General features: G+C 35.4%; 1 protein-coding gene and 2 long non-coding RNA genes across 4 annotated transcripts in view; 2 read left to right on the plus strand and 1 right to left on the minus strand.

Moving 5' to 3' along the window:
• The window catches only part of LOC136031910 (uncharacterized), a 121,800-nt gene that overhangs the window by 96,612 nt on the left and 12,492 nt on the right, over positions 1–12,696 (plus strand). The window lies entirely within an intron of this gene.
• Positions 1–12,696, minus strand: part of LOC136031898 (mitochondrial tRNA-specific 2-thiouridylase 1-like) — a 51,898-nt gene that overhangs the window by 12,793 nt on the left and 26,409 nt on the right. For both annotated transcript variants that reach the window (XM_065711898.1, XM_065711889.1), the window contains exons 3-5: positions 11,694–11,878; positions 8,985–9,211; positions 2,647–2,814 (exon numbers count right to left, since the gene is read on the minus strand). In XM_065711898.1, coding sequence (XP_065567970.1) covers positions 2,647–2,814; positions 8,985–9,211; positions 11,694–11,878 — 580 coding nt within the window. The remainder of the gene's footprint in view (positions 1–2,646; positions 2,815–8,984; positions 9,212–11,693; positions 11,879–12,696) is intronic.
• Positions 2,702–10,695, plus strand: LOC136031919 (uncharacterized). The gene is made up of 3 exons (XR_010618614.1): positions 2,702–2,857; positions 3,281–3,503; positions 10,518–10,695. It is a non-coding gene; the product is annotated as an uncharacterized LOC136031919 (long non-coding RNA).

The raw sequence follows: 12,696 nt of genomic DNA on the forward strand, positions 1-12,696 counted from the left end.
CAGGTACACCAGCGCTTGCGGCAGGCAACTGCCTGTATTTTTCTTTTTTCATTCACACTTATTTATCACCAGCTGTGGACATGCAGTTAGTCCTTGTTATAAAATATGGTACTATTAATCAAAAATTTCCCTAAATCGATAATTTCAAGTTTTTCATACAGAGGGACTGGCGTCAGCCAGAAATAAATAATAAGGGTATCTTGCTTAATTCCCCAGCTAGCGTAACGGCTTGAAAACTTTGGCTTGAAAAAAGAACGTTAACAAAAGCACGATACCAGAAGCTGGATCAACAGCACCATATTTTGCCTATTTTGACGCCAAAACAGATAAGAATAAAATCAACGTTATTACAATTTAGTTTTTATGAGTTTAAACTATTATTAATTCTATTCTACACATATTGCTGAGTTTAAAGCGGCATGTCACAAGAAAGTCGTAATTGAAGCTATATTCTAGTGTTGCAAAAGACTTTTAGATCTCTTGAGAAAGTAGGTCCAATCTACCAAAGAAGCCGTTACTGTGTTGCAGCTATGATCCGAGTTTCTGATCATTTAAAAACAATTTTGTTTTTGTCAGCTTCATCCTTTTCCATTTTATAGCGCATTGCCTGCGAGTAGTTTGGAGATTATCATTTTGTGTGATATTCATTATTACAGAAAGAAAGCGACTCTAATTGAACAATTAAAATGCCAGAGTGATGATCTACTGCTGCATACAGATGCTTGCTGCCTTGCTAGGGGCAGGGTTTAGTAACGTTTCAAAGAGTTATTTCCTGCTTTGGAAATTTTTTTTAAAGAACGAAATGAGTCATTCACTTAGCTTGGCTAAGTGAATGACTCATTCACTGAGCTAACTTTGAGCTAACTTTGAGCTAAGCCAAAGTTCACTAGGCTAACTTTGGTTGCGAGATTGTGCAGTTCTTGTAGACACAAACGAAACGCTAAATATCCTTAACTTGCATTTTCAAAGCAAAGGACCATTTCAAATGTAATCTCATTCACAAAAAAAATCGTTCTTTGGGAGAAAACTCTTACCCGGGGCGAGTACGAACACTTCGCTTGTTTAAAGCATGATTTCTTCGGAATTTCAGGCAGAACTGATTTATTCCGAAGTGAATTTTCGTTAAAATCCGTCACTTCAAGCAATAAAAATATTCGTCCTTTTGTTTTAGGAGAAATATTCAATTTTGATCCAGGTTGGGAGTGAAGGTAATGTTCAACTCAACGTAACTGGGAATAATTACAATATCTAGCATGAAATACATCAAATAGAGGAAGTGGTTGACTCACGGGCATTTGAACAGCTGTCTTCGAATGGCTGCTATAAGATATAAGCCTACCATTAAAAAAAACTGTTGATAACAAAAAACACCACCACTGAATTGTATTTTCCTGATTCAAGTATTTTGTAGGTTTGTAAACATAAATTAAAAATAAAAATTTTAAAATAATGAACAGTTACATGGCTTATTCTCACATCGACAAGCTTGTGTCAGCAATATTTCAAAGGGATAGTAAATCTTAAAACTCCCAAATTTTCTTGTATACGTTTATTGGGCTTTATGTATGGATCCATAGCCACCAAGATTGATTTTTTTTTTTTAAGACTTCGCTTCTATCACAAGAATGCCGTTCATTAGACCCACGCCATTAGAAACATTAATTTTATTCTCTTATGATAATTATTTATCTATGCACGTTGTGCGAAAAAAAAAAACACTTCACCTACTTCTTCCTAAGAAGAAGAGGTCTTGCCTGGAAGAACTTAAAGTAACTAGCAAGAAAAAGAAAAAAGTAACTAGCAAAACAGACAAATTTCAAAAAAGGGTTTGGCAAAAAAGAAGCTGGAGAAGTGTAGTTGTACCAACCAACTATTGACCTTTTCAGTTTTTTCAACTAGCTCTTATTAAATAACGTTTCTGACACTAGATTTTCTTCCCATTAGAAACAGGGTGTGTCAAAACAGAGTAGTATACATTGACCAGACACTATAGCAATTACAACCACGCGTTGTGTAAAGATGTACAGTATCTCCTTTAAGGAGATTTCTATTCTATATGGCTATGCTAAGTTATACTAAGCATAACCTTTCGCACTTAAAAAAGCCCCTTTTCTGTAGCCTAACGCAAAAATTCAGGAAACCATCATGATCGTGGTCTAAAATCATCACAATCAATATAAACAAACTATTGAAAATTTTAAAGCCCCAAATGGAGATGGAGACTCAAGCTCTGATCACGGATTAAACAGTTTCCATGAAAAATTTGCTAATTTACTTTCAAGTTTATTGATTTCTCATCCAGAAGTTCTATTTATTGCTGTTACTGAATTTTGGCACTTGGCTATTCCAAAACAGTTTGAATTTACTTAGAACTGCCAACGTTAAGGACAAAATTTGCTTCATAAGATTGCATAAAATAAATTTTAAGTAATACAACTATGAAAAGATATACGGCGCTGTGTCAAATAGTTAATAGGCATTTTTGACCGTGTTTATTTCTACTAACTAGATTACCAGACTTACTATGTAAAAACAACAACAAAAGAACAGGAGAATAAGTGAACAAAAAAGGCATTGAACATTTTAATTGTGGCAACTATCACTATGTCAGCTTTGCTTGCAAAACTGCAGAATTCGAATACTTACGACGAAAATTGAGTTTGTTGTAGGATCCTTTTCCGCTACGAAGTGTCTAACCTTCTCCCCGCCAATAAGACAACGCTGTCCTATAGTCCAATTATGGATTCCCTGATGCTGAGCCAGTACTTCCTTGGTTTCTATGTGAACAAAGGGACCAGGATTGGGTAAAATGTACTGAAAAGGCAGAGAATGAATGAAACAGTTGAAAATCTAAGAGGTATAAGACAGTTTTTCTGGAACGATCTGTTGATCTAAAATATATTCTAGGCGAAATGTAAATTTTTTTAGCTTTAGCTTCCTTTATACTCCGTTTTTCTAGTATAGGGAGGTCTCCAGGCAGATGCATTTGATAAAAGAATACATCCATATTACACATCTGCTACCCGAAGGCACAAAGGAAAATGGGACATGTCTTATGGTAACGTCAGTACTTTTAGTTTTAAGCCAGTGGTGAATGGAATCTCGATAATAAGTACTTCATTGTATTTTTTCGAAAAATTCTGATAAGTCTTTTACAAAACTATCCGTGAAAAGGATCACATTACCTCACATTTTTCAGTGACGTGCCTAATTTTTGAGCATGTTAAAGACATTATCAAATTACAATATTGCTATTTCACATGTAATTGTTTATTTTCAGATCAGACTAGACGACCACTAACCAGGCAAAAGCATAACTTCACTAAAGGTTGGAAAACTATAGCGACATATCCGAACAGCATAGAAAATCTTTACAGGAGACTTTACGAGCAACTGCCCCACAGTTTCTACTTTGCTCCCCCCCCCAAGTCCAAATTCAGCGTCTTCAAAAATCTCGTCAAAACTAAGAAAGGCCTACAAAACTCAAATATCCACAGGAACAGGTCAGGTTTCTTTTGTATACCTTTGCCTTTATTGTATTATGGGAACAGGGAAGCCTTGAAACTTTATTAGCGATATGACATGCGCAGGATAATCCTCTTGCATAGATTACTTACTCTCATTAATACAGCAATATTCCAATTGATTTCCGTATTAAAACAACCTTTTCACACCTTTAGAGTAGGTTTGAATCTTCGATATAACCTTGTATGCAAATTTTTTGCCAATTTGTTTGTTTTCCCAAGCAAACTGTGTAAAGCAAATTGTTCTTTTGCTCAAACCGCGTTACAAAAACCAGGTAATATAGTATATTATTAGAAAAAATTTTTGTTTAGCATCTAGTTGATAATGCTTTTATTATTATTATGTTATCGTTGTTACGAAATTATTATTTTAGTTTATTTTTATTGTTTGCTTTTTAGCTAGTTCAAAACTTTTTTTTCACTTGAAAAAAACTGACCCTAGGGCCCCCATACCATAAGTTACAAGGGAGGGTTAAAGCTATTTTAAAATGTTCGAAGATAATTTTCCTAATTTATTCTGAAAAAGAAATTGCGAGACGCCTTTCGGTATTAAATTAAAAAAAACTATTCTGTTAGTAAGGAGCTACATTAGAGCTTAAACGAATATAAATTATTCCGTATGAGAAGGGAGTTGCCCCTTCCTCAACCCTAATTCTTTACGCTTAAGTCTTAAAGTTTTTAAAAATATTTCTCATCCAAACTCAGTGGTCCTTATGTTTGAACAGTCTTTCTTGGTGAATTATGGCAAAAAGTCAAACTTCAGCGCACCGAGTGAGGATTGAGGGAGGATAGCCCCCTTATTTAAAAAATAATTTATGTTAGTTTTGATTTTTAATCTAGCGCCTTATTGTCAGATGAAAAAAAAATGCATTTTTATGTTTAATTTCTTAGCTTTATGTATGATCACCCTCTTGAGACTACTTTGAAGACACTTTTCAAAATACTTCTAACAGGAAGTGTTCAACAAACTACGTGTGTAAGACCACTGAATCTGCATGCGTTATTGACAGTAGTTTAACCTGCCTGCACCATTTTTGCTTAAACCAAGGTTTGAACCAATTGCTGCCTCAGTAGACTCATTTGAAGAAAGAAACTGTTTGAGAGATTAATGTCTGAAATTTCAAACAAAACCTAGTTCTTGATCAGTGTTAGGCCAAAGAATTATGGTTAGGCAATGATAAATAAAACCTGATCAATCAATTGAAATTTAATTTGTTAGCAGTCCAGCCCCCTTCCCCCCCAACTGAACTTCTAGGTAAGGCCCTAGTGTAGTATACCCCTTGGTATACTGATTTTTTAACGCGAAGTAACAAACTAGCAAAAGCTTAAGGGTCGAGAAGAAGGTGCCTGTTCAAGGAGGAGTAAATACTATGTTCTCATTGACGAAGTGTTGCTTTGACTACCGCAAGACGGCACCTTCTGCACCAATTTTACGGTACTTAAAACTTTTTTCACAAAAACAAGTAGGGGATGTGTCTTCATCGCCGTAAGACGCTTACGAGATGGGCTGTTTAAAGAAGTTAAAGGGAAAACCGGATACAAAAATCCCTTTCTGGCGGGAATCTAGGAACTAAACCTTCGGTGCCAAGGCACAGTGGGATGTTGCAGCAAGTGTGACCCACAGGTCATAGTTGTGGAGCCAAACCTGTGTTTTAGTCTGACAGGGGACAAAATTGTATCTTCCATTGCATGTTTAGATGCGCCTGAACTCGAGGCCCATTTGACAGACAACCAGACTTAAATTTGGAATTGGTATATGCCATTTCATCCATTGATGTGCGATGACAACTTTAAAAATTATTTTAGGATGTATGCTTGATTTTGCTTAAATAGTAGTTCACGTCTTCCTCTTTACTTTCCTCGGTATTAGCCAAATAAAATATAATAAACATTAAAATTGAAGGTTTTTGAAAAAACTAAAAAAAAAATCACGACTTGATATTCGGAAATCGAATTTTCTGGTGTTTTTTTTTTCCAAAAAATTTTAGGTATGGAATTTTCACTTAACTTGGTTTTTGAAGTTTTATCTTCGAAGCTTTGCTTATTTGCTCTGTCAAAATTTAGCAAATTTGTAATATCAAAATACCGAAATAGAAAAAAAATTGCTGATGAAAACTGATGTAAACTCCCGTTCTTAAGAGATGAACAACCGTGTATCGGCACTGAAAAAAAAATACAGCTTATCTAGAAAAAAAAGTTAGCTCTAGTAAGTCAGAAAAAACTGATGCGGGATGACGAATTCAGAAGTTGTTATTTCTAACTTAAAGAAACAATTTAGCATATTCGTCTTACTCAATTTTCATTGTACTGTTAAAGGTCCTTGTATTTGCGTCAGAAAAATTCTTGTAGGTCCAAACAAACTTAGTTGTAAGTTTTCCAAAATTCCAAAGACAATAGATGCATGATGACAACTCAATAAAGAATTTATTTTTAATTATATGCTTCATTTTCACATATAGAAGAGTTCATGTGTTCTTGCTTTCGTTTTAAAACACTACTCGACTAATATATTAAAAAAAAAAAAAAAAAAATCAGAACTGAATTTTGAAATCAGGATTTCTGTTATTATTTCGCAAAACTACAAGAGCTCATCTGGATCTATAAAGGCACCCACGAAGCGACAGAGCTTTACTTAAATAAAATGTAGCAGATCCGCAAAATCATTTTTCATGATGGAAAAACTTTAGAAATTATTTCTAATTCTAGGAAGTATTTTTGTATATTATAGAGTTCAGGTCTTCTTGCTTAATTTTCATAGTATTACTTGATAAAAAAAAACTACAATAGACTTTAAAATCTAAAATCGATGAAAAAAAGTAAAAGAATTTGAAGGGGCGACTTTTCCAGTAATTTGCCGGAAATCTAAATGAGATGTAAAATTTGGATCTTAAGTTCTCGAAGAGATAATTCAATGTTTTACATGAGTCCGACATCACCAGATCCCTATGAGGTTTACTTTCAGAACTAGGACAGCTTTGTTTTATTACAATTGAGCACTTTTTAGTAGAAGAGGAAAAAATGATTTTTATTATTTTCTATAAAAAAAAAATAACGGAAATTTTGCACAACTCACTAGGATTTTTTTTCTCTGCTTTATAAGAGATTTCTTTTTTCCTCTTACTCCTTCCGAGTTATAGACCGTTATGCGATTCGATAAATCGTTTGACTTCTTTTTTAGGACTACCCAGCCCTTAGCGTGTCAACTGTCACGATTAATACAGATATAGTGTCTTGGCTACCAACTTCAACTCCAAACGTGGACCTTTCATTGGGCAAAACTGATGCCCCTTTTCAGCCTAAACTGGCAAGATACCCCCTTACTAACGGTCAACGATTCTCCGAGAAACCCTACTCAACAGAATGGGTCAAATACTCTATTCTGAAGGTATGCTGCCTTTTGAATTTGCTGTAGGCATTTGTCCATTTTCAGTAATCCTGGCTACGCTATCACAGGAGCAGGAGATTTAGTTGACATCGGGGTCCAAAAATGGAAGATACTGTGTGAAAAATTATAAAAACGTGAAGAATCAGTTTTCCATGAATCTAGTTACTCAAGCTGGATCGAGTATTGATCAATTAAAGCAGGGACTAAGACTTCCATGGCATCAGCTGTTGTCAAGGCCCGAAAAGAAACGTTTGAGAAAAACCGTGCACAAGTTACAACATTGGTTAACATGATGAACGTTCTTTTCCATCAGCGATTGGAATTCAGAGGGCACGATGAAGAGGAGGATTCAGGAAACCGTGGAATCTTTCTTGAAATACTAAAACTCATCTTTTTAGATGGGAATGACTCAGTAAGAGAGCGATATGGGCCTAAACTAGTGCAGAGAACCAAATTGAAATTCTCCAAGTAGTTGAAAATTCCCTTAGAGACATTACGAAAAAATCAAATGTAAAGGCTGGTCGCTCTTAGCTGATGAAACCAAAGATAAATATAAGAAACAACAACCGAGCCTTATTGTGAGATTTGTTAAAAATAGCGACGAAGACCACACTGCCTTTCCATAACAAACAAACACAAAGTAGAAGCAATAGGGAAATTCTTTTCAAGACGATGGAAATTAATTCAGTGGATATTTCGACCCTATGTCCAAGGGCCGTCTTCAGCACAAAACTAAAAAGAAATAAATAAATATATATATAATATATATATATATATATATATATATATATATATATATATATATATATATATATAAACTTACAATTAACGAAGTTCAACCACAGTTCTCCCTACCTTGGGAGAGCTGTGTAGCCAAGTATTATGACGGAAACCAGAAGCATGACTGGAGCTTGAAATGGAATTCAAGCTTTGATGGAGGAACTTGCACCGCAAGTAAGGTACATTCAAAGTCATGCCCATTGTTTGAACCTGATAATAGTTCAGTCCATTAAGTAAGCTGGCCGCGCAATGAACTATTTATCAAGGTCCAGAAAAAGCGTCATGAAAAATCATAAGAACTAGAACGGCTCGAAGAAACAGAGTGGCCTTACTGGCATAGTTCTCTACAGACAATTGCTTTAAGACTGAGAGCAATCATGGACACTTTGCAGGCCGTATCAAGCGAAGGAACAGCAGACAACAGCAGAAAAGCATTTGGGTTGCCCACTACTTTAGACACAGAGTTTCTGTTAATCCTTGAGACGATGACTCAGATGCTTGGTCCAAGTGATTGTGCCTCAAAACAATTGGAGCCTGATTCTTTAATGTATCAAAAAGTCAAGCGCTGACAGCATCAAAAGAACGATGTTTTTCTTAAAAGAAACACACAAAAACATATCTTCATATGTTTATTTCAGATGAAAGACCAAGTGACCTTTTGGTCATTGGTACCCAGCCTAAAAAAGCGAAGAAGCTTAACGTCAATCGCGCAGTGAACAAATTTTTGAATTTGAAGAAGCGTCACTTCACCTTGCTCGATTAGTGAAAAATCGCTTTCTTTCTTTGTTTTTATTCTTGAACAGAAACTGCTCATTATCATTTCACTTTGAAAAATCAGCTCCAACTCCCCCCCTCCAGGATCTTGACAGAATCACGCCCCTGCAAGCGGTTAGAGCCAACGACAATTAAAATTAAGTAACTTCATAGTTTTCTTCATACCTTACGGTGAACAACTGTACCTATTTTTGCCATAAAAAGAAGAAGAAAAAAAAATCTAGCATCAACTTACGTAGTTGATTTTCGATGAGACTTACAAGAGTTATCAAGCACTGGCAAAGGAGTCCACCACTAAGTCAGCGTTAGGCATATTAAGTTAACAAATATTTTTTAGTGCAAAGAACTTTGAAGAGTAAAACCTGGTTATATTTCTCGTATTCCCGGTGTTACAACTTTCAGAGATACAAACTCTAACATTAAGAAATGAGATTTCTTTATATTTCTCTTTCGTTCAACGCAAAGGCAGAGCAATAACACAAGAAATACTACAAAAAAGTAAATAAAAGGATATTAATTACATCTGCTATGAAATCCTGAAAATGTCTTTTGCCAACAAAACATATTCCAGTGCTTTCTTTTTTCTGGGAAATCTTGCTTAATCCTGCAGAGTTTGCTATTTCTTTAACAATATTTTTGGTCATTCCACCAACGGGAAACATTGTGAACTGAAGGGCGTCTTGGGGTATCTGTGACAAGAAAAATGTCTGATCCTTTAATTGGTCAAAAGACTTCAAAAGTCGAACACCTAAAATTAAAGTAACTTCAAACCAGCAATTTTTTTTTCTCTAAATCTTTATCATGACAGAACTCAGAAGTGCTAACCCATTCTATCAGAGGAGTAACTTTTATTTATTGTTAAATATAAAAGTTTCCATCTATTCACAAGACCCAATTAAATGGGACATTTTCAATGATGTTACTAACAAAATGGTGGGTGGAGAGCACGAAAATTCTGCACCCGAGGCCAAGTGCGTCAATCCTTAAAATCCTGGTGGAGGAAATGGGATTTCTCTTCACTTACCGAATATTTTGATAAATTTTATGCTTCATTGGTAAGATATCTGAAGCAAGCAAACATTTGTAACAACCGTTTTTTTGGAGGGGGGGCAGGGGGCAGTGGACCCGCTTCCTTCTCCCCCTGATACGTCAACTTTTTTCTCAACAAAACTTTAGTTTATGTAAGCTTCATACTTTCCATTCATACTGCATTGCCTGCAACCAGTCACTAACTGAATATAATAACTAACGGGGTAGCAATTAATTGAACATGCTGAATTAAAAATCAAGGCTGACAAAGAAACACAATTTCTGGAGACCCAAGTGAGTCTCTCTTTTAAAATCTAATTGTTTCTCCAATATGTTTGTCCGATTAAAATTAGAGAGAATTTTTAAGCTAGGAGAGTTTTATTTTTAAATATTTCATCGGTTAATCTGGGCTGTAGCTTGCATGTAAATACTGTAAGATAGGCCAAAATGAAACCGAAAATTAAGATTGGGTCCGTCCCAGAGGCAAAGGGCGTCTATTCCTTTTGCTACTTCAAAGATTAATTTGTAATGGTAATTAATCAGCATATAGTAGCAGCGATGTACCCAGTTTTTGCTTCAAAATTTTGTGAAAAGAGTCGGAAGTGACGGAAGTGACTTTGTTTCCCTTTCTTTTGAAATTGTTGGTTGAAATAAATTCAAAGCCCAATTCAAAGGGAAATTGAAATGCAAATAAAAAGTTTAGTCAATTCAAAGTTAAAAGACCTATTTTAAAAACCGTTCTCAGGCCTCACTTGACAGCTCTTGTCAAGTCGTCTAGATCGTCTGTCAAACTAAAATTATATTGCTTTGTTTTTCTGTGTTCCAATACATTGCTCTACCCTCCCCGTTTTGATTTGTCTTTAAAGCTTGAAGTTTTTGAGTCCTTAAAATTTTGAGAACAGTACTTGATGCTTCACAGAGGTAATTCAAAAGGCGGCATTCTACAAGGAGAAATTTTACAGCCGAATAGAATAGTTTTTTTTGTTGTTTGTTTCTCTTTTCGTATTTCTTTTCTTATTTTACAGTAAATAATTACCAATTACCAACCAGTAGTGGCTGAACGCGTTCAAGAGGAAGACCCAAGTTTCAGTGGAGTAATAGTCTCGGGAATTTCCTGGACCAAGTTGGAATTTTGCTATCTGATGCAGAGGCCCTTGCTGCAGACCACCCCACGTGGAGAAGGCTGAAGACGCTCTCAACGCCAGCCCGGCGTGAGAATTAAGTAAGTAAATAATTGTCTGAAAGGGGGAGTTTTCTTTCGCCATCTAAGAAATTCTAACTAAGAATTTCTACGACTGAGAAAAAATAACAAACTCGGAAAAGAAGAGAAATATTTAAACATTTTAGGAGCCAAGCACGATACAAGAAAATGAGTTGAATCAGTCAATAGAGCTTGCTCTGCTTAAGAGAATGGAGTGTAAATTATTGTCACATGTATTGCCATAATCATAGGTCATATATGTGACATTAATGTTAAATAAATAAATAAATGACTAAATAAACAAACAAATTAATAAATAAATCATAGTGAATAAATGACACCAAGCTCGTTTTGAATTCTGTAGGAGATTTGTCATGATAGAAACAATTAGTAACAATTAACAGTAGTGACATCATTTCTATGTAGTATACAAAATCAAACTTTTAACATAGGCAGAGATCACATGGTATTGATAATCCTTTCAATGTTTAAGGCACAGTATAAGCGCACTAGTTTCCTGCAAAGTGCAGCCACATTCAGCTCGAGTTGAATTTCCGCTCTCAAGCGGAATTTCGACCGAAAAAACAGTAGGCTGTACGAAAAGTGTAGTTCAGTCCCGCTTCCTAGGGCTACAATGAAAGAAAGTTTGAGATGGCTAGGGTACGTTATGCAGATTAAGGATGACAGATTACCAAAGAGTATTCTTTTCGGCTAACCGTCTAGGGTTAAACAAAAAAAAAGGCTTCCCTTAGTTGGGGCGGAAGGATGTCGTAAGGAAATATTTAAGAGAAATGGGAACCATACTTGGAGGGCGTAAAGAGAGGGGCTTTGAATAGATTAAAATAAAGCATGAGTGCGCATAGTTGTGTTGGCCTTAGGCGACTTGATACTGCGGTGAGTTGTTAGTAGTAGTAGTATCAATTGATATATTACTACTTATTATTTAATAAGTCTTTGCTAAAAGCAAGATTCTATTTAAAAAACAATAAGTTGTTGTTACCCTTTGAAGCATCAAAAGTTTCTAATTCTTCACCAAAAGAAGTTTTAGCATAGTGCCCTGTGGCCACAGCATCAAAGCCGATTTTATCTTGGCAGTGCTCAAAAAATGCCTTGAATTTGATCCTTTTATTGCACAGAACATCGGGATTCGGTGTCCAGCCTGTCTGATATTCCTTAATGAAATTGCTAAGAAAAAAAAAGTCAGAATAAATAAAACTAGAAGGTCAATTTAGCACACAAGATTTTTATTATAATCTGGATTCACCTCACCTTAGGAGTTTGAGACAGTTCAAAAACCCTCCCTTCAAAGAATCTGAGAAAAATATGCAGAAAATCACAATTCTGAAAATTTAACAATAATAGTTTTCCTTTTTTGTTTTTGGGTACCTTCAAACAAGAAAGACCTTTCAGATCTTATCCTGATCCTACCCTTTACACTCTGCTTGTATGTGACCTTTTCATACAACTAACTAACTAGGTCAGTGGTTACCGTCTAAACTAAGAGGTAGAGGAACTCTCAAATATTATGTAGTTTGGAGTCCGTTCCCGTCAGGAGTCTCACACAGTCCGAGAAATTCCCTTGAAGAGAATTTGAAAAGAGTATGTTCAAATACAGAAAACTCAGAAAATTTGATTGTAAACTGCTGATTCCAGAGAAATCCTACCTGACCTTTTCATACAACCATACAAATAGGTCAGTGACTCGTCGCTAAATCCTCAAGTTGAGGTATTGTATCAGATTAACGACGCTTCTTGACTACTAAGGTCCCTGCGTCGACCCTGCAGTGCAATATTACAGGATGATTCGATCTCTGGGTCCCGTAAAATTTATACTGTGGTTATAAATAAAAACTTTTTGTACAACCAATCAATTAGGTCAGTGAAAAACCTCTAAACTCTGAGGAAGAGGCACCTTCAAGCATTAACAGATTTGCACTATTCTACATAACGATATATTATTGTTAGTTGTCATACACTATGGTTTATACTGTTAATCCGGTCCA

This window comes from Artemia franciscana, chromosome 1 (genome assembly GCF_032884065.1).
Source record: "Artemia franciscana chromosome 1, ASM3288406v1, whole genome shotgun sequence".
Taxonomy (NCBI): Eukaryota; Metazoa; Arthropoda; class Branchiopoda; order Anostraca; family Artemiidae; genus Artemia; species Artemia franciscana.